Consider the following 23,606-nt stretch of genomic DNA (forward strand, 5'->3'; position numbering starts at 1 on the left):
CTTAAGGATTTCAATACCAAAAAAGAACACGGCGAACGGCTGCTTCCAGTCAACTTTATTTTTCACACTTCCACCACCAGAGTGCAGCACACACAGTGGAAAACACCCGTCCCTCGCGCCTAACCCTCCGGGTGGCAACACCTTCCCTATCGATAGTTCCGGGGTGAATTATGTTCCGGGGTGAATTATGTCCCGGTAACCGGTAATCACTACAGCGTAAGTTTATTTTTATTTACTGTAGTACAAAATGTATTGTAGTACAAAAGCATGCTAGATACGCAATCCATGAACTCAAGGAGAAAATTACATGGCATATCAAAGATCCGCCCATTTTTAATGCAGTTCGGCGCAGGATCGGATATATGGATAGTCTGGTTATATCGGTATTTTTTCCAACTCCCGAGAATATCGATATAACGAAACTTTACTGTAAAATTTACTTTTTTTTTTTTTTTTACTAAACCTAAAGTACAGCAAAACAGCTCAACGTGGGTTAGGAAAAAAAAAAGGCGACGCAACATCAGTCTTAATCCTCCGCCGCCGTTAGCATTGCTTCTATATTGCAAAAGCTCATTGACAGAAAAATATGGTTCACAGCGCCCATATACTATCCCGGCGTTGATACTCAATATTCATCTCATTATGAAGCATAATATAGCACGGCCATCTTCCCGATTCAACGTATCGCTAAAAGAGGACAGAAGAAAACAAAGCTTCAAGAAAATGCAATATTTCTGTTTTTAATATCAAAGTCTATAAGATCAGGGCAGAGATGGGTTCCATGGCAATATGTTTATTTAGATATTTTATAAAGGGGGGGTTGACTATCAGTGGATGTATGGGAGGGTGCTGTTTCTGAGCTCATCTTCTATGAAAAATAATGTTGTGTATGGCTATACTTTTCTATATATTGTCAATATGGGATCAGGGGCTCTTTTACAATGTGCCATACTTCAGGCCGGGGCTAACAGCATTTTATAGCCCACCGGCAGTTCATCTTCATGTCTCGGGCAGGCAGGAGCGCTGCATAATAACGTCGTTTCCTGCCCCCAAATGCTATTTCACGGGCCGGGGCTCATTTCTCAAACTTCGCCACTTTTACAATTTCACAAACTTTTATTCCCGTCATTATTACCAACAAGATTTCATTACGTATTTAGAATGTAAACAAGTCTGAGTAATGACACTGCTTGGAATGGTTCACTCCTCTGATGATGGGGCTCGGCGAGTGCGGATTCATACACAATTCCAACATACCCGGTTCGGCTTACTAAGCCCCCGAAACATGAAAAGCACAAATATACATGCGATGCTTGTAAAGTGCAACAAACAAGACGCTTGTTTGGAGTGGAGTGCCGTGTGCATGTTCTCCATAAAAGGGGGAAGCGGCGGGGGGGGAGGAGGAGGGTTTGACGCTCAACTCCCATAAATCACGTGGAAGAAAAATGAGCAAATCTGCAGCCTAACTCATCTTCTCTCCATCCGGAGAAAATGAAATTCACGGGAATACCTATCAAAACTGCAATCATCCAGAGATAATATCTTCTTTGGTCTATCTGCACTTTCCGATTTAATTTCCTCCATGCCCTTGACATCCAGCGATGTACCATTAAGATGGAGCACATACAGTAAGGGAGTCCTTCTTAACTCTTAGATGCATAAGTGGGTCAAAAATGACCCGCTTAGGTTGTTTTCTTCAAATATTTTTATCATTTCATATTCCAGGTATTCCTCAAAAAACATGTTTTTGATATCATGCCATTCACATTTTTAACTTACTTTTTATACATTTTAAGAAATTTTAGTTTTTGTGTTACTACCCCAACCTTCCATAAGTGGGTCAAAAATGACCCGGTCAGGTTGTTTTCTTGAAATATCTTTGTAATGAAAATTTTTTATCATTTCATATTCCAGGTATTCCTCAAAAAACATGTTTTTGATATCATGCCATTCACATTTTTAACTTACCTTTTATACATTTTAAGAAATTTTAGTTTTTGTGTTACTACCCCAACCTTCCATAAGTGGGTCAAAAATGACCCGGTCAGGTTGTTTTCTTGAAATATCTTTGTAATGAAAATTTTTTATCATTTCATATTCCAGGTATTCCTCAAAAAACATGTTTTTGATATCATGCCATTCACATTTTTAACTTACCTTTTATACATTTTAAGAAATTTTAGTTTTTGTGTTACTACCCCAACCTTCCATAAGTGGGTCAAAAATGACCCGGTCAGGTTGTTTTCTTGAAATATGTTCATAATGAAAAAAATTTATCATTTCATATTCCAGGTATTCCTCAAAAAACATGTTTTTGATATCATGCCATTCACATTTTTAACTTACTTTTTATACATTTTAAGAAATTTTAGTTTTTGTGTTACTACCCCAACCTTCCATAAGTGGGTCAAAAATGACCCGGTCAGGTTGTTTTCTTGAAATATCTTCATAATGAAAAAATTTTATCATTTCATATTCCAGGTATTCCTCAAAAAACATGTTTTTGATATCATGCCGTTCACATTTTTAACTTAACTTTTATACATTTTAAGAAATTTTAAGAAATCTTCCATAAGTGGGCAAAAAATGACCCGGTCAGGTTGTTTTTTTGAAATATCTTAGTAATTAAAATTTCTTATCATTTCATATTCCAGGTATTCCTCAAAAAACATGTTTTTGATATCATGCCATTCACATTTTTAACTTACCTTTTATACATTTTAAGAAATTTTAGTTTTTGTGTTACTACCCCAACCTTCCATAAGTGGGTCAAAAATGACCCGGTCAGGTTGTTTTCTTGAAATATGTTCATAATGAAAAATTGTTATCATTTCATATTCCAGGTATTCCTCAAAAAACATGTTTTTGATATCATGCCGTTCACATTTTTAACTTAACTTTGATACATTTTAAGAAATTTTAAGAAATCTTCCATAAGTGGGCAAAAAATGACCCGGTCAGGTTGTTTTTTTGAAATATCTTTGTAATGAAAAATTTTTATCATTTCATATTCCAGGTATTCCTCAAAAATCGTGTTTTTGATATCATGCCGTTCACATTCTTAACTTACCTTTTATACATTTTAAGAAATTTTAGTTTTTGTGTTACTACCCCAACCTTCCATAAGTGGGTCAAAAATGACCTGCATGCATTTTCTATGGAATCCAACAGGAACCTTTGATTCTTATCAACTCCTAAATATAATACTAAATATCATACAAGTGATTATTCCTAACCAAAATGGCAAAATTGTCATAAAAAGGCATTGATTCTAGTATGGGTGATTTTTGAGTGTAGGGTCCAGTCAGTCGTAGGGTTAACATTATTTTTGATATTTGACAGCACCGTGTCTAATGTAATATCATCATTTAGAAATGAATGCAATCTTTGCTTTGTTTATGGAGTTGTTATTTTTCGGGAGGGGCCCCTTTACAAGCAAAGCAACCTGATGACGAGATGAAGGCGACGCATAGAAGAAACAAGTCATGTGTGTCCCTGCTTCTGACATGCAATTACAAGCGGGCTTGCCCCGAGTCGGGGCGGGGAGGGGGGTGGGATGGTGAGGGGTGGGGGTCAGTCAAATTACTCCATCATTTAGCCACGAGATGAGAGAGAATACCCCCCCTCCCACATTCCGCTACCGCCCGCTTAAATCGCCTCCCACCCCCTGCCGACACATCAAATATGATGAAATCATTAGTGTAATAGGCAAGGAAATCTGTTTGCTGATTATCAACCCCCCCCCCCCCCTGTCTTCATCTCACTTATCTTTCTTTTCTCTCTGAAACTGCTTTTCCACTTTATCTTTTGGACTTCCATTAAAAGAGAAGAAACGCAATGCTGATTCTCCCAACCTTATTTCACACTGCGTTGCCAGGTTTGATTCCCTGTGCAGCTGCCTGTCGCTGTCTGTCGTGAGGCCAAGCCGGCTACGTAAACTCTTCAACTCGCCGAGGGACGCCATCAGACGTATAGTAGCTCGGCGTGGATTGTCCACACTGGAGCAAAGTTGACTTGCTAGCGGGCCAACAGTTCTGACTGACAAGAGGTCTCACTCTGTTTGAACGCTGTTGTTTTATGAACCAATGCGCATGTTTGGAGGCGAGAGACGATGAAAAGAGACACGCATGCAAATGGAAATCTATGGAAGCCGGCAAAATGATGAATGTATTTTTTATTATCATGCCAATCGTTAATGAACTTATTCGTTATTGTGAGACTTTTTCTTTCTGAACAAGAATCTTGGAATCTTTTAATCCCCCAAGTGTTGCAAATGCACTGCTGTTGATGTAAAGTTATAAAAAAGCAAGTCCTAGTGGCGACGCAACACTGTGCCGATGTCCGCCATCATAAGAGAGAGGGGTGGTTCGCTATGATGAGCATGCTATCATAATTACGTTGAAGAATTTTTGACATGATTAGGGAACATTGTTAACACGTTATTTGTGATGGCCCTAAGATAAACGATACCCATCCCTAGTTCAACTTAAAAATTCATTTAAAATAAAAAATATATACTAAAAATTAAAATTAAAATTAAAATTAAAATTAAAATTAAAATTAAAATTAAAATTAAAATTAAAATTAAAATTAAAATTAAAATTAAAATTAAAATTAAAATTAAAATTAAAATTAAAATTAAAATTAAAATTAAAATTAAAATTAAACTGTATTATGGAAAGCATGAAGTAAACAAATGTATACAGTTTAAGTTTTTTGTTTTTGCTTTTTTTTGAATTTTTAAATTTTGTAATTTTTTGTCCCATACTGAAGTAGGAGGTGATATGAGCATCATATGTGACTAAAGTAAAGTAAAGTAAAGTAACAACAAAAAAGCCTTAAACTATATTAGGAAAGCAGGAAGTGAACAAATGTAACAGTTAGTGATTGTGAAAGTAACAGATGGAGGGGTAGGATTTAATTAAAAAAAATTACAAAATTTAAAAATAAAAATATATATATTTTTTTAAATATATAAATGCATTTTAAAAATACAAAAATATATTTAAAAATACAAAAAATAATTAAAAAAATATTTAAAAAAAAACAAAAAATAATTAAATTAAGAATTAAATAACTTCAATTATATTAGAAAAGCAGGAAGTGAACAAATGTAACAGTTAGTAATTGTAAAAGTACCAGATGGAGGGGTAGGATTTAATAAATTTTGCTTCTTCCTACTCCTTTTGGACATGTGGAACTGGGAACTGATTATGGGATGCACTCAATTGTAATCTGGTGCATGTTCAAATGAAAAAAAAAAATAATTGAAAAAATTATTTAAAAAAATATTATAAATATTTTTTTAAATGTATTCAAAAAAACTACAAAAATGTATTTAAAAGAAGACAAAAATGTATTTAAAAGAAGACAAAAATGTATTTAAAAAATACAAAAATTTATTAAATAAAGAAATAAATAACTTAAATTATATTAGGAAAGCAGGAAGTGAACAAATGTAAGAGTTAGTGATTGTAAAAGTACCAGTTGGAGGGGTAGGATTTAATAAGCTTTGCTTCTACCTACTCCTTTTGGACATGTGGAACTGGGAACTGATTATGGGATGCACTCAATTGGAATCTGATGCATGTTCAAATTAAATTAAACCATTACCATGACCGTACCGGAAAAGTACCAGAGTTCCTTTCAAGGGAACCCAACATGACAAGTGAGAAAGCAACGTGCACATGCAATCACAGCGAGGCTGGAGGAATAATTGTTCAGATAAACTCATTGTGTCCACTTCTATTGTACAAGAAGATTAAGAACACACCATCATACATCATACGCTTCCTTCAGTCCTTTTCTCAGCAGAGCAAAGCATGGTTGCAGTCATACTCAAGTGCTCTTTCCTCGGTGCTTCTCTACAAAAGCGCAAAACTAAAAGGAGATGCACTGGGAGCAATTATCTTCATTTTTTCCTCTCTTTGTTGTATCAGTCTGCTGAGATATATAAAAACAAAACACACGTCTAGCATGGAAATCACAGTAGCTCACCTAATGGCGGCACCGTATAATTCCAATACAAATGACAATAAATGTGCACATTTGATATGGCGGCACATTCTATAACAAGGGGTCGGAAATCTTACTATCAATAGAGCCATTTTACCGCCTCGCACACTAAAGAAAATTAGTCCGGAAGGTTTAAAACAACATTTTTCTTAATTTGGCCTACAGAGAACATACTAGCTCCTTATTTCGAAAATCACAAATACTTCAAATCTTCAAACAGCTAAAATAATGCATAAGGCTAAAAATAAGCAATTAGCTAAAAACGTCATCCAATACTTCTCTATGCAATTCTGTGACAAAAATAAAATTAAAAAAAAGAATAAATAATACATAAATACATAAAACTAAATATAAAAATAAAAAATAAAGACAAATAAAAATACTTAAAAATATATTAGGAAAGCAGCAAGTTGACAAAAATAAAATAAAAAACTATTTTTTAAATAAAAAACGTCAAAAATAGACTTAAACTATATTAGGAAAGCAGGAAGTGAACAAATGTAACAGTTAGTGATTGTAAAAGTACCAGATGGAGGGGTAGGATTTAATGAGCTTTGCTTCTTCCTACTCCTTTTGGACATGTGGAACTGGGAACTGATTATGGGATGCACTCAATTGGAATCTGATGCATGTTCAAATGAAAAAACTTAAAATTAAAATTTTTAAAAATTTTAATTTTTTTTAGTTTTTATTTTTTATTTTTATTTTTTATATAAAAAAAATAATAAAAAAAATACAAAAATTAATTAAATTAAGAATTAAATAACTTCAATTATATTAGGGAAGCAAGAAGTGAACAAATGTAAGAGTTAGTGATTGTAAAAGTACCAGATGGAGGGGTAGGATTTAATGAGCTTTGCTTCTTCCTACTCCTTTTGGACATGTGGAACTGGGAACTGATTATGGGATGCACTCAATTGGAATCTGATGCATGTTCAAATGAAAAAAATTAAAATTTAAAAAAATATATTAAAAAAAAAAAAATTTTGAAAAATATTTTTTGAAAAATTAAAAAATGTTTTTAAAAAATACAAAAATATATTTAAAAAAATAATTAGAAAAATAAAAATTTAAAAAAATACAAAAAATAATAAAATTAAGAATTAAATAACTTCAATTATATTAGGAAAGCAGGAAGTGAACAAATGTAACAGTTAGTGATTGTAAAAGTACCAGATGGAGGGGTAGGATTTAATAAGCTTTGCTTCTTCCTACTCCTTTTGGACATGTGGAACTGGGAACTGATTATGGGATGCATTCAATTGGAATCTGATGCATGTTCAAACGAAATCAAACCATTACCAAATTACCAATTGTCCATAAGTCAATGAACAGTTGTCTAATAATTTTACCGGACTATACACGCATCAGCAATTGCTTTTACCTTCATCAATTAAAAAAAAAGTAGACCCAAGAAATGCCGATTGAAATGCAACCAAACATAACAGCGCCCCTTCTGGTCGCAGCCAAGTAGTGCACCCATTTTTCGCTCCCATTAATCAACAGTTTCACACAATCAATCGGTCCTTGAAGATCGATTAGTCCATTATTATGCACATCCTGAGTCCAAATCCCCCGAATGCTATAAAAACAACACTCCCTATTAGAAAGTGATTCTATTCCCAAGCAAGCCCCAAATAAAAGAGAGTGATGGTTTTTATCCAATCAGATTGAAGGCAGGCATCTAAAAGAATAATATGTCTCCAGCTTAGATAAGTTGACGCGCCCATCTCCGCAGCAGTACATCAACAGGCAGTCATAAACGCCCGTTTGGAAGTCTACGGGGATGTTTATGTGAATGACTGAGGGGGAACAAGATTTTGAACACTTCTGCAACTCTTCCTCGGAGGGGGTGGGGGCGTGAAACGCGCATCATTATTTACCGTTCTCGCTTCCCGAGTCGCAATCAAGAGCCCTGAGCTCGTCCCCACGGGGCATGCTGACTGCCGGGGGTGCAATCTCGCCATAAGCATAAACACACTGCGCGGAGAGAGGAGCGGCGGGCGGGGTGTTCAATTCCCCGAGATGTTTTACACAAAAATATACGACGATAAAGGAACGGTTGTGTATAATGTTAAAATGCAGTGTAATGTTAAAAATATACTCCAGTGTATAAAATCCAACGCCTGGAAGCGATGATGACGAAGATGCTGCCGCCGTAGCGCAGACCTTTCATACGTTTGATGATAAATAAGCCAGACGTAGCCGCGTACGCGCCACACTACGGGATGCACGCCAACACAAAAGCTGTGGGCTTTACAAAAATAGTAATTAGTTTGGCTGAACACACTCAGAGATGAAACAATTATCTCCACCAAGTGGAAGATGCAACACATTTATGTCAATTGGGTTCGATTACAGTCGTACCAGTTGCGCCGTTGGGACTTCAACCTGGGCTTTTTTCGTAGTATTGTAGTATAAGTATTGTTGATCTAAATGCATAATGTTTTTTAACCCAAAACATTTTTATTTAATTGAGTCATTCATAAATTGCTCACTTGTTTAAATAATTATTTTTTTACATTTTAATTTGTTGTTATATTTTAAAAAAATTATATTTAAAATTTTGTAGTATTGTAGATCTAAATGCATAATTTATTTTAACCCAAAACATTTTTATTTAATTGAGTAATTCATAAATCACTCACTTTTTTAATTATTATTTTTTTATATTTTAAATTTGTTGTTATATTTAAAAAAAATTATATTTTAAATTTGTTGTAATATTTTATTTTTTTTATATTTTAAATTTTGTAGTATTTTGTAGTATTAGTATTGTTGATCTAAATGAATAATGTTTTTTAACTCAAAACATTTGTATTTAATTGAGTCATTGATGAATTGCTCATTTGTTTCAATTTTTTTTCATATTTTAAATTTGTTGTTATATTTTAAATATTTTTTATATTTTAAATTTTGTAGTATTGTAGTATTAGCATCGTTGATCTAAAAGCTTAATGTTTTTAACCTAAATTTTTTTTATTTAATTGAGTCATTCCTAAGTTGCTCACTTGTTTTAATTATTATTTTTTTATATTTTGTTATATTTAAAAAAATACATATATTTTACATTTGTTGTAATATTTAAAAAATGTATATTTAAAATTTTGTAGTATTAGTATTGTTGATCTAAATGAATAATGTTTTTTTAACTCAAAACATTTGTATTTAATTGAGTCATTGATGAATCGCTCACTTGTTTTAATTATTTTTTTTATATTTTAATTTTGTTGTTATATTTAAAAATTTTTATATTTTAAATTTTGTAGTATTGTAGATCTAAATGCATATTTTTTTAACCCAAAACATTTATATTTAATTGAGTCATTCATAAATTGCTCACTTGTTTTAATTATTTTTTTATATTTTAAATTTGTTGTTATATTTAATTATTTTTTTACATTTTAAATTTGTTGTAATATTTAAAAAAAAAATTATATTTTAAATTTTGTAGTTATATTTTAAATATTTTTTATATTTTAAATTTTGTAGTATTGTAGTATTAGTATTGTTGATCTAAAAGCATAATGTTTTTTAACCCAAAACATTTTCATTTAATTGAGTCATTCCTAAATTGCTCACTTGTTTTAATTATTATTTTTTTATATTTTAAATTTGTTGTTATATTTAATTTTTTTTTTACATTTTAAATTTGTTGTAATATTTAAAACAAATTTATATTTTAAATTTTGTAGTTATATTTTAAATATTTTTATATTTTAAATTTTGTAGTATTGTAGTATTAGTATTGTTGATCTAAAAGCATAATGTTTTTTAACCCAAAACATTTTCATTTAATTGAGTCATTCCTAAATTGCTCACTTGTTTTAATTATTATTTTTTTATATTTAAAATTTGTTGTTATATTTGAATTTTTTTTATATTTTATGTCCTCACAGCTAGGAGACCCGGGTTCAATTCCACCCTCGGCCATCTCTGTGTGGAGTTTGCATGTTCTCCCCGTGCATGCGTGGGTTTTCTCCGGGTACTCCGGTTTCCTCCCACATTCCAAAAACATGCTAGGTTAATTAGCCACTCCAAATTGTCCATAGGTATGAATGTGAGTGTGAATGGTTGTTTGTCTATATGTGCCCTGTGATTGGCTGGCCACCAGTGCAGGGTGTACCCCGCCTCTCACCAAAGACAGCTGGGATAGGCTCCAGCATACGTGTGATCCTCGTGAGGATAAGCGGTAAAAAATGAATTAAATTTGTCAACAAGTCAACAAAATGCGGAATTGTGGGATATATTGGCGCCGACAAGTGATGTCAACCACACGTTTAAGCTGACCTGCCCTCAAGCAAAAGGTAACTTATTTATTTTTAAATGCTTATTTTGCTCAGAGTTTTTTTTATGCAGTGAACAAGCCATCATCCATTTAGTCACTGCCAATACATATTTATAGTACACATTTTACAGTTGAATGGCTTTCATGTACGCATTTAAGCTGAGTGCATCTCATGACCTGAAGGCTTGCTCATAATTTCAATACACCAAGTGATTAATATTGTTAATGCATGGAACCATTGCCTGCATTATTCATAGTAATACATGACCTTTTTATGAGGAACTACATTACTGCATCTACACATCTTTTTCCATTCATATCTTCAGCTCCGGATTCAAACTACCACCAGTACTCTATGAGGTGTGTCAGAAAACTTCTGAAAAGGACTCCCGCTGGAGTTGAATGCACTCCTGGAAAGATCGCTTCAGAATGTGTGGTGGCTTCGTCATCACAGCCACCATTTTTAGTCATTCATAAATTGCTCACTTGTTTTAATTATTATTTTTTTATATTTTAAATTTGTTAGATTTAAAATTTTGTAGTATTAGTATTGTTGATCTAAAAGCATAATGTTTTTTAATCCAAAATGTTTTTATTTAATTGAGTCATTCATAAATTGCTCACTTGTTTTAATTGTTATTTTTTTATATTTTAGATTTGTTGTTATATTTAAATTTTTGTTATATTTAAAATTTTGTAGTATTAGTATTGTTGATCTAAATGCATGTTTTTTAACCCAAAACATTTTGATTTAATTGAGTCATTCAGTCAGTCACTCACTTGTTTTAAATATTATTTTTTTTATATTTTAAAACGTTTGTTATATTTTAAACATTTTTATATTTTAAATTTTGTAATATTGTAGTATTAGTATTGGTGATCTAAATGCATAATGTTTTTTAACCCAAAACATTTTTATTTAATTAAGTCAATCATAAATTGCTCACTTGTTTTAATTATTATTTTTTTATATTTTAAATTTGTTGTTATATTTTACATTTTTCTATATTTTAAATTTTGTAGTATTGTAGTATTAGTATTGTTGATCTAAATGCATAATGTTTTTTAACCCAAAACATTTTTATTTGAGTCATTCATAAATTGCTAAATTGTTTTAATTATTATATTATTATTTTTTTTATTTAATTTGTTGTTATATTTTAATTTTTTTTTTATTTTAAATTTTGTCGTATTAGTATTGTTGATCTAAATGCATAATGTTTTTTTTTTTTAATCTGGAGTTTAACACACTCCTGGAAAGATGGCTTCAGAATGCGTGGTAGAACCTTGGAGATGTTCTTCTCGGATGTTTTTCTGGTGTCCCGGTGAAGCAGTTACCCTGCCACAACTCAGTCCTCCAAGCATGTCGTGGAGATCAACAATCCTGGAATTTTTCCCGACACACGCGATTTGGGTGCCCTGTATGAAGATTGCGAGAGTCGGCAAAGAAAATGTTCCAATGTGGTGTTTGAATATGGAGGTCAGACATCACAGTGGCAAATTCAGGGTCATTTGTGTGTGTGGTTTAGTATGCAGGGGGGCCAGGGCGTGTGACATCCACAGAGAACCAGGACCCTTGCTGACCCGTGTCTATAATTCATCCAAGGGGCAAAAAAAGCCTGTGGTTCTTTCCCACCCACCCCCCCCCCCAAAAAAAGGAGCGTGAACCTTTCCACTTTGTGTTGCATGGCACTGTGACCTTGCACTAAAGAAAGTAGCCAGAAAAAGACTGGAAATGGACATTAAATTTTTAGCTTTTGTCCCATGAGAGAGTTTGCAAGGTCCTCATATTCATCCTTATGAGCACACTTACTGTGTGTGTGTGTGTGGGTGTGTTTAACCAGAACTGAAGACAATTTTAATAACAACATATTATCACAGATGTGTGTCAAATAGAACTTACCAAATGTTCTAATCTCGCTTTCATGAGTCCGGCGTCCCTGCAACACAAGAACACATTTTTTAAGCATGTTAAGTTTCACACGCATTTGGAACTCTTAGCATTATTTTACAATCAAAACAGTAGGCGTGTATTTGTATGCACGCCACCTACAGGTTACCTCCATTGGCATGCCGCTGTAATAATGGTAATGGTTTTATTTCATTTGAACATGCATCAGATTCCAATTGAGTGCATCCCATAATCAGTTCCCAGTTCCACATGTCCAAAAGGAGTAGGAAGAAGCAAAGCTTATTAAATCCTACCCCTCCATCTGGTACTTTTATAATCAGTAACTGTTACATTTGTTCACTTCCTGCTTTCTTATAGTTTAAGTCAATTTTTAGTGTTTTTTATTTATTTATATTATTTTTATCAACTTTCCCAATATAGTTTTAATTTTCTTTATTTAAAAAAAAATTTAATTAAAAAATGTTAATAAAAATTATACAAAAAAATTAATTAAAAAAACAAAAAATAAATGTTATTTAATTAATTTTATTTTATTGATTTTTATTATTATTGTTTTTTATTTTTAAAAATGTTTTATTATTTTTTGTCCCATACCAAAGTAGGAGGTGATATGAGCAATTAATGACATAATGGGTACCATAGTAAGTGTCAATATAGTGATATATATAGCACATCATGACTGGTTCAAGACTCTTCATCCTTGTATTTAGCAAATTTATTTTATTTATTAATTTATTTTATTAAATATTTTTTTATTTTTAAATTTTTTTTACATTTTTTTATTTTTGTCCCGTACCAAAGTACTCGGTGATATGAGCATCCAATGCCATAATGGGTACCATAGTAAGTGTCAATATAGTGATATATATAGCACATCATGACTGGTTCAAGACTCTTCATCCTTGTATTTAGCAAACATCAACTGCTTGTATTGTTTCTTGAATTGGCTCATCGTTGTGCATTGTTCGATTTCCTTACACAATCCATTCCATAGTTTGATTCCACATCCTGAAATGCTTTGGCTAGCATAACGTAGTCCTAGCATAGAAGTGTTTCAAATGTACTTTTTCCCTGAGATCATATTTCATATTATATCATTTTATTTTTATTTTTATTTTTATTTTTATTTTTATTTTTATTTTTATTTTTATTTTTATTTTTATTTTTATTTTTATTTTTATTTTTATTTTTATTTTAGATCATATTTCTCCTCTCTTGTAGAGAAGTATTGGATGACATTTTTAGCTAATTGCTTATTATTTTTAGCCTTATGCATTATTTTAGCTGTTTGAAGATGAACTATATCAGCAAGTTGAAGTATTTGTGATTTTAGAAATAAGGAGTTAGTATGTTCTCTGTAGGCGGCATTATGAATTATCCTTACCGACCTTTTTTGCAGTACATTTAGCCAGTGAAGATTGCTTTTATAGTTATTGTAGTACAACTATAACTATTAGTAGTAGTATACCAACACATCAGTAGCAGCGGTTGGAACAAGTTAGAAACCTAGTGTGTATTTGTGTGTTAGTCGGTAGGGAGGGAGGCTAAAAAAAAAAAAAAAGAAGCAAATTGGCAGTAAATAATAGATGCAATTTTGGCACATTTCAAATTTGCGGCAGTGGAAATCAAAAAGATGAAGAGAATACAAACAGCCTCCGTTTCGGATCCCGCCACCCCGACCAACCCTGGTCCCCCATTACTGACAACTCTGTGTGTGTGTGTGTGTGTGTGTGTGTGTGTGTGTGTGTGTGTGTGTGTAGATGAAGAGAGAGGATGGCTTATCGACAGGCTTCAGTTGCTAATGCAGCCAGCAGCATGGCAGTGTAAATCTATACCATCTCTAAAATTACATACCGTCTAATACACCCTCCCACCCGCAGCCGTTCCCCCCCCAAATATCCATCCATCCATCCATCCATCCAGGTTCCAAGTACGGTCCAAAGGAATGACATGCAAATGGTTGCAAAGGTGAGCGAGAAAACCCGTTTTCCGTTTCCTCCTCCTTCTTCTCCGCGGCATAAAGTCAACCACTTAAGGCCAACTTCATCTGGCTGTAATTACATTACATCGTGACAAACACCCCCCCACATTCATTATACATGACGGGGGCGCGCAGCGGGGCCGACAGCGAGACATTTGTTACCGTGGTGACAGTGTGTGTAATCCGCTAATGAAGCACAATTAGCGGGAAACAATCTAACACAGGGGGGAGAAAGGCTCCATCCCTCCTCCTCTTCCTCCTCATTCCTTCTCCACCTGCTCATATTCCACGGCTCGTTTTTTTTTTCGGGAATTAAAATAAAATTTTCACTCGCCGACTGGCGAATGTCATGTCGGCGTCCATTAAGACGCACTCAAACCATTTTAACATCTCTCATCTCCGAACATCATATCAGCCGCTGAGGTCTTCGGGGAGCCAGATCTCCTCCTCGCCTCCTCCCTTCCTCCTTCGGAAAGCAGCAGGCGGCATTGATTTCTGAATTACGCCACAATATTAAATAATTAATATACTTGCCGTGATTGATGTTTTGCATTAGGCCAATATTAGGTTATCAATCAAAATCCACTTGGTTTAATGTAATAATATTGAAAATGTGTCAGTGCCTGTTCATGCAATTTGTAGCGGGACGCGGGCCAGACAGTAATGGCGGTGTAAGCACAAGGCCGGGGAGACGCCGCGGCCGCGCTTGGTGACGTGCGACGCGTGGCGAGACTCGGGAGAGCTGATGGAAGAGGCTCGATGGCGGGAGTAGGGTAGGGCGCACGTTGCTTTACATGGGACGGTGGTGACTGAAAAATAGATACATCAAATTTTTTTATTTTGTTTTTTAATAAGGGCTCAATAAGGGCTACAAATTAAATAACATTAAAAATGACTAAAAATAATACCACTGTAAAAAATAAATTATAATATATGTGTTATTTTAAGATTTTTTTTACATTTGGTTTACTGTTGAGTAAAAATACAAATATTTTTCTACCCTCATTTTATTTAATTTGCTTTATTATTTACCGTATTTTCCAAACTGTAAGTCGCACTTTTTTTCATAGGTTGGCTGTTCCTGCCACTTATACTCCAGAGCAACTTATGAATGAAAAAAACCTTTTGTGTTCATGTTTATTTTTAGTGTAGCTGAATTAGCATTGTGTTAGCATATCTTACATCTATTCAGCCTGTTCTCTATTCTTTTATTCTTACAACTTGCCTTCCAAGAGGACCTAATGTCTGTTTTGGTCAAGTAGTTTGGAAAATAAATTACCCGCAAAAAATGACACTTATACTCCACAGCGACTTATGTATGTTTTTTTTCTACCTGATTATGCATTTTTGACCTTGTGCGACTTATGTATGTTTTTTTTCTACCTAATTATGCATTTTTTGCATTGTGCGAATTATACTCCACAGCGACTTATGTATGTGTTTTTTGTACCTGATTATGCAGTTTTGGCCTTGTGGGACTTATACTCGCAGCGACTTATGTATGGTTTTTTCTACCTGACTATGCATTTTTGGCCTTGTGCGACTTATACTCCAGTGCGACTTATGTATGTGTTTTTTCTACCTGATTATGCATTTTTAGCCTTGTGCGACTTATGTATGTTTTTTTCTACCTGATTATGCATTTTTGGCCTTGTGCGACTTATACTCCAGTGCGACTTATGTATGTTTTTTTCTACCTGATTATGCATTTTTGGCCTTGTGCGACTTATACTCCGCAGCGACTTATGTATGTTTTTTCTACCTGATTATGCATTTTTGGCCATGTGCATCTTATACTCCAGTGCGACTTATGTATGTTTTTTTCTACCTGATTATGCATTTTTGGCCTTGTGCGACTTATACTCCAGTGCGACTTATGTATGTTTTTTTCTACCTGATTATGCATTTTTGGCCTTGTGCGACTTATACTCCGCAGCGACTTATGTATGTTTTTTTCTACCTGATTATGCATTTTTGGCCATGTGCATCTTATACTCCAGTGCGACTTATGTATGTTTTTTTCTACCTGATTATGCATTTTTGGCCTTGTGCGACTTATACTCCAGTGCGACTTATGTATGTTTTTTTCTACCTGATTATGCATTTTTGGCCTTGTGCGACTTATACTCCGCAGCGACTTATGTATGTTTTTTTCTACCTGATTATGCATTTTTGGCCATGTGCATCTTATACTCCAGTGCGACTTATGTATGTTTTTTTCTACCTGATTATACATTTTTGGCCTTGTGCGACATATACTCCAGTGCGACTTATGTATGTTTTTTTCTACCTGATTATGCATTTTTGGCCATGTGCATCTTATACTCCAGTGCGACTTATGTATGTTTTTTTCTACCTGATTATGCATTTTTGGCCTTGTGCCACTTATACTCTAGTGCGACTTATGTATGTTTTTTTCTACCTGATTATGCATTTTTGGCCTTGTGCGGCTTATACTCCAGTGCGACTTATGTATGTTTTTTTCTACCTGATTATGCATTTTTGGCCTTGTGCGGCTTATACTCCAGTGCGACTTATGTATGTTTTTTTCTACCTGATTATGCATTTTTGGCCTTGTGCGACTTATACTCCGCAGCGACTTATGTATGTTTTTTTCTACCTGATTATGCATTTTTGGCCATGTGCATCTTATACTCCAGTGTGACTTATGTATGTTTTTTTCTACCTGATTATGCATTTTTGGCCTTGTGCGACTTATACTCCAGTGCGACTTATGTATGTTTTTTTTCTACCTGATTATGCATTTTTGGCCATGTGCATCTTATACTCCAGTGCGACTTATGTATGTTTTTTTCTACCTGATTATGCATTTTTTGCCTTGTGCGACTTATGTATGTTTTTTTTCTTCCTTATTATGCAATTTTGGCCTTGTGCGACTTATACTCCACAGCGACTTATAGTCCATAAAATACACGGTAAGTGGACCCTGCAAACCAACATGTCTGTCATTGTTATGACCTGAGCTCAACATGGTTGTTATGCTTCAACTCAAACTCCAAACTTTTGGTTGACTTGAACCTCAAGATTCCACTCTCGTATCGAAGCCCACTCATATCATATTTGCCCTTTCACTGCCAGAAGGAGACAACATAGACGGCCATCTTTAGTCTGTCAATGAAGAAATCTAAGATTTGAAATGCAGGAGGAGTCATTTGAGTTCCAGCTAACGGAGCTAGTACCCATTAGCCAGGCACTCATCAGCAATCTCATCTCTTCAACTAAACACATGCAGTAATTTAACATCCAAGAAAATATTATTTTTCCAGGTCAATACATTAGCGTTCCTTCGCTCCTCACCAGATCTTTGTTCATTTGAGAGACATCTGGATTCAAAGAAAAACTCATTTCTTTTTCTGGTATAGCAAAGGATGAGCTGATAAACGACTTGAGTTGAGACCAATCCCCAATCATGACATCATCATCATCATCAATGCCACTGTCATTCCTTTCCATGCATGTGGAATGTGGTCTCATCTTGAATGAAGTGATGCTGGACCGAGAAATTCAATTACGAGAGCTAAAATAATAACGATGATGTAGCAAATCATTCAACATTTTAATAAAAGAGCTTGTCCTTTTTTAAAAAATTTTTTTTAAAAAGGCCGGCTATTATTTTTTTACCTTGTGACACATATAATGTGTGTGTGTGTGTGTGTGTGTGTCATGCAACCCCATTTGCCACAATAGCATGCCTTGTCAAGCGTGTCATTGAGAATTCATATGTTGTTTGACTGCTGACATAATGGCAGGCATATTTATGGGAAAGTCAATAGGATAGGGACACCTCACAACGCACACACACACACACATATATGCAAATAAAAGCATGCCCGAATAAACATTTCCCATCAGTGGCATGCTGCATTTTTACCAACACAAGGCAAACGCTTGATATGAAGCAGTCCATACAAACACGCAAACACAATACGGGAAGCCGGGCGTCCCCACGGGCCTGATTGCTATCGCCTATAGAGCTCCTTTTAAACATGGCTGCCAATAGGAATTGAAATTGCATTCTTGTGTGGGTACTATCAGAGCAACCTCTCAGGGGTTTATACGGCAAACAGGAGGATCAGGACACACAATCAGATGCTAAAAAGTCAAGGACATGGTTTTTGAAAGGGGGGGCGGGGGGGTTCAAAAGGGCCTGTCGCTCTTCCAAAGCACGACGATGAAGAATGAATAAAACAATCAGTAATGCATTCCCAAAATGCCTCAACAACAACAACTCTACACGTGTTTATATGCGTTTTTAAAAGCAATAATTCCTATTTTCTCCAAAATGAAATATGATCTCAGGGAAGAAGTACATTTGAAACACTTCTATGCTAGGACTACGTTATGCTAGCCATAGCATTTCAGTATGTGGAATCAAACTATGGAATGGATTGAGTAAGGAAATCAAACAATGCACAACGATGAGCCAATTCAAGAAACAATACAAGCAGTTGATGTTTGCTAAATACAAGGATGAAGAGTCTTGAACCAGTCATGATGTGCTATATATATATCACTATATTGACACTTACTATGGTACCCATTATGGCATTGGATGCTCATATCACCGAGTACTTTGGTATGGGACAAAAAATTAAAATAAATTTAAAAAAATGTAAATTAAAAAACAATAATAATAAAAATCTATCAAATAAAAATTAATCAAATGAAAAATAATAAAATAAAAAACAATTTAAAATAATTTTTTTAAACAAAATTAAAAAAAAATTAAAAACATTTTTTTACATATTTAAAAAAATGAAAAAATAAAACTTAAAACTATATTAGGAAAGTTGATAAAAAATAAAATAAATGAATTAAAAACATTGAAAAACTTTAACTTTTTAAAATAAAAATTAATAAAATAAATTAATAAATAAAATACATTTGCTAAATACAAGGATGAAGAGTCTTGAACCAGTCATGATGTGCTATATATATCACTATATTGACACTTACTATGGTACCCATTATGGCATTGGATGCTCATATCACCGAGTACTTTGGTACGGGATAAAAAATTAAAATAAATTAACATTTATTTTAAATTAAAAAACAATAATAATAAAAATCAATAAAATAAAAATTAATCAAATAAAAATGAATCAAATGAAAAATAATAAAATTAAAAAATTAAAAATTAATAAAAAAAATTAAACAAAATTAAAAAAAATTAAAAACATTTTTTTACATATTTAAAAAAATGAAAAAATAAAACTTAAAACTATATTAGGAAAGTTGACAAAAATAAAATAAATAAATAAAAAACATTGAAAAAATTGAACTTTTTTTACTTTGGTACCTGACAAAAAATAAAATAAAATAAAAAAAACAACTTCAACCATATTATGAAAGCAGGAAGTGAACAAATGTAACAGTTAGTGATTGTAAAAGTACCAGATGGAGGGGTAGGATTTAATAAGCTTTGCTTCTTCCTACTCCTTTTGGACATGTGGAACTGGGAACTGATTATGGGATGCACTCAATTGGAATCTGATGCATGTTCAAATGAAATTAAACCATTACCATTTTCTGTGCATGATATCACACGAGACCCGAGTACAGCAAGATATAAGTTATTCTTTGTTTGTTGGCTTTTTGCAACATTTAAACCATGAGAGGTACAGAGAGAAGAATTGGAGAAAGGATGACTATAGAGCCAAGAGCCGAGATCGGCAACCTTTAGCATCATTTCTACCAAATTTAAACCCAATTATCAATTACAAATCCTAATTAACCACTAAACTGCAGGTAACTCCATATTTAGTTTCCTTAGCCGTACTGTCACGTTCCTTTTTCCAGACTGACGAGCCAACTGGTAATGTTTCTTCAATCATGTTTCCTCAGCTTTTGACGCAGTGTCAACTGAAATGTAAATACATTTTTAAAAATCAACATCATTGTGACGCGAACGTCACCAAGCAAAAGATTTCTCCGACTGTACATGACAACGCGGTCTGGAGGGATGGAGTTGATTAAAAAAAAAAAAAAGCGTGGTACAGAAGCATAAATCGGGAAAGAGCGATCAATTTCCCTGTGGTTTCCTCAATAGAAGGCGACCCTTTTTCATATCTCCCAATTAGATGCTTCCCTAATCAGAGCTACCTCTCCATGATTGAGAAGGAGACAATGACGCCCCCCCCAGCATCATCATTGTGCTCCTGAAAGTCTGATACACAAAGACTAGAGCGCCGGGCTGCTATGGAGTCGGGGGTGCGGAGGGGAGGGCGTGGGTTAGTGTTAAAATCACATGTGGAAATCTTTTTGGCTCGCCTTGCCAGCCCTGGAAAGCTGATGGGGAACAATGGCAGCCCCGCGTAGCATCTGTCATGGCACAATATAAAACCATCATCTTGGCATCCAATGGAGAAAGAAAAAGAGGGAGGGCGACAGTGGAATGGAGGTGGTGGTGGGGGGGTTGGAGGAAGAAGAAGAGGGCCGGGCAAGAGGTTATTCATTTGCAAATCAGGCCCCGGCGCTCGGCTCTATTTCCAGCCAGCGGTTGGGTGCCAGGAGTTAACAAGGTAATCACTTTCAATCCTGCCCTTCAATTGTACATCGCACCTTCATCCTGAAAAGAGCCTGGGACCGCTTTTGGGGGGGGGGGGGCAATCTGGCTGCCGGCTGACGCCACACACCTGAAGACGCAATCATCATCGCCACATTAACGGTCGTGTGGGCTAACCGTCCATGAACGGCTACTAAGGGACTATTCAAACTATCCCGCAATTGAACAACTCTGTTTTTATCACTTAATAATACAACTTTTGATTTTTTTTATACTGTCAGTGAGGCCCTAATATTGTACGGTGGAAGCAAGAAGTGGATTCCACATATTGAGTGGGGCCCGGCCCCTTAATTCACATCAAATTTGACTATTATTGTGGTCTGGATTGTTGGATGTTTATATTTACATTATATATATACTACTCACTTTTTTTTCCACAAATTTTTTTTGTTTTCCAAAAAAAAAAAAAAAAAAAATTCATGCATTTCACGAACAATTTTTTCCATTTCACAAACAATTATTTTGAAAGAAGGATGTATATTTTTGCATAGAGGCCTACTATCAACAACTGTCAGTCCTCTGCATCAATCTCCTGGTATGGCTGCTAATCCAAGTTCATCATTTTATAAGGCTAATAGATGATTAGAAAAGACATCTAAAAAACCGTAACTAAAACTAAAATCTCTTACCATGTTGTTAACTACTCCCTTCAGAGAGCAGCACAAACTGGGTCTAACAAGGACAGAAAAACGATGCACATCTAAAAAATCTAAACTAAAACTAAAATCTCTTACCATGCTGTTAACTACTCCCTTCAGAGAGCAGCACAAACTGGGTCTAACAAGGACAGAAAAACGCTGCAGACAAATATCTGAGAGTGTGTAGTTTAAGACAAAGACCTGGCAGCTGCACTAAATAGTACAAACAAAAAACGAAAAAAAAAAATGTATGCATTTCACAAACATTTTTTTCCATTTGACAAACATTTTTAGCCATTTTAAAAACAATGAAAATGAATGAGACGATTTTGAAAAAAGGATGTAGATTTTTGCATAGAGGCCTACTATCAACAACTGCATCAATCTCCTGGTATGGCTGCTAATCCAAATTCATCATTTTATAAGGCTAATAGATGGTTAGAAAAGACATCTAAAAATCTCTTACCATGCTGTTAACTACTCCCTTCAGAGAGCAGCACAAACCGGGTCTAACAAGGACAGAAAAACGCTGCAGAGAGTGTGTAGTTTAAGACAAAGACCTGGCAGCTGCACTAAATAGTAGCCGTCAAACACCAGTGTCAGTATCAACAGTGAAGCGGCCACTTCGGAATGCTGGACTTCATGGCAGGACTATCAAGAAAAAGCTGAAGATGTGTTTTGCAGGACTACCAGTGTTTTAAGAGATCCGTTGATTGTGGTGGGAAATGGCTATTAGCAACAAACGATGAGGGCTCACCAGGGGTCAGTGTGCAGTCGGCTACCAGGGCACACTGAGAGCATAGTGATGCTTGTGAGGTTCGACGCGCAAATATTTCTGCAATAATCTTTAGTGAATGACCATACTTTCCACTCAAGCCTCAGTCAGACTTGGTCACTTACCTGTCAGAACGTGAGATGGGAAAATGCGTCCTAAAAAGACGTCCTAACTACAAGATAAAATGTGAAAATATTGAAATATAATATTATATATTATATTAATATTATAATTATAAAATAATAATATAATAAAAATATAATATAATTATTTATATTAATATATTATTTTATAATTATAATATTAATTAATATTATAATTATAAAATAATAATATAATTAATTATGTTATAGCTATAAAATAATAATATAATAAAACAATTATATTATATTATATTATAATATATTTATTGATATAATATAATTAATTATATTATATATTTTTTAATATTATTATTTTAGAATTACAATATTAATATAACATAATATTATATTTCAATATTCGCAATTAATTATATTATATGAATATGTTTTATATTATTATTTTATATTATAATATTAATATAATATATAATATTAGATTTCAATATTTGCAATTAATTATACTATATTAATATTTTTATATTATTATTTTATAATTATAATATTAATATAATATATATTAGATTTCAATATTTTCAATTAATTCTATTATATTAATATAAATAATTATTATATTATATTATATTATATTATATTATATTATATTATATTATATTATATTATATTATATTATATTACGAAATGTTGGCCAATTTTGAATGACCAATTGAAGTTGTCTATTGAGAATACTAAATTTCTAAATATTTTAGAATATATTACAATACATTTTCTTGTAGCTGTTCATTGACGATGTCAAAAAATCAAAAACGGGAAATATTTCCCATCATTAGTAATTCATTTGGTAATAAATTAAGACAAAAGAGCCGAAAGAGCCGGCTCTTTTGAATGAGCCGAGGCAAAAGAACCGGCTCTTTAAATGAGCCGTAATTTACATGACTAATTGACTGCAGCTGATGAAACAAAACATTACGACACAACATTCCTGACATCCATCCATTTTCATGTCACATTAATGAATCTGACATAAATCATTTGCCTTTATGTAAAGGATCCAAAATGAGATTGATTTGATCCTGATTGAAAACCAATACATTATTTTGCAGCAAAATTTGACACAAAATCGCATCATTTTGAACACAATCGATCCAGGTGCTATTTATTCACTCTTGCATGGACTAAATAAAAACAGCAGCAGCGTTGAAGCTAAAGCTGGAGAGAAAGGCAAAGCAGGACATGTAAAACTGCAGAGAGAGAGAAAGAAAACACAAAGCTAAACCTGTTCTAATCCTTTCCTCCTCTCTTTAGCTTGT

The 23,606-nt window shown here is 33.7% G+C and overlaps 1 protein-coding gene across 3 annotated transcripts in view; it reads right to left on the reverse strand.

Annotated features, from left to right (window-relative positions):
- Window positions 1–23,606, reverse strand: part of rsrc1 (arginine/serine-rich coiled-coil 1) — a 163,163-nt gene that overhangs the window by 93,907 nt on the left and 45,650 nt on the right. For all 3 annotated transcript variants that reach the window (XM_058080727.2, XM_078792671.1, XM_058080731.2), the window contains exon 5: window positions 12,207–12,243. In XM_058080727.2, coding sequence (XP_057936710.2) covers window positions 12,207–12,243 — 37 coding nt within the window. The remainder of the gene's footprint in view (window positions 1–12,206; window positions 12,244–23,606) is intronic.

This window comes from Doryrhamphus excisus, linkage group LG8 (genome assembly GCF_037039965.1).
Source record: "Doryrhamphus excisus strain RoL-2023G ecotype Guam linkage group LG8, RoL_Dexc_Guam_v1.1, whole genome shotgun sequence".
In the NCBI taxonomy this organism is placed as follows: Eukaryota; Metazoa; Chordata; class Actinopteri; order Syngnathiformes; family Syngnathidae; genus Doryrhamphus; species Doryrhamphus excisus.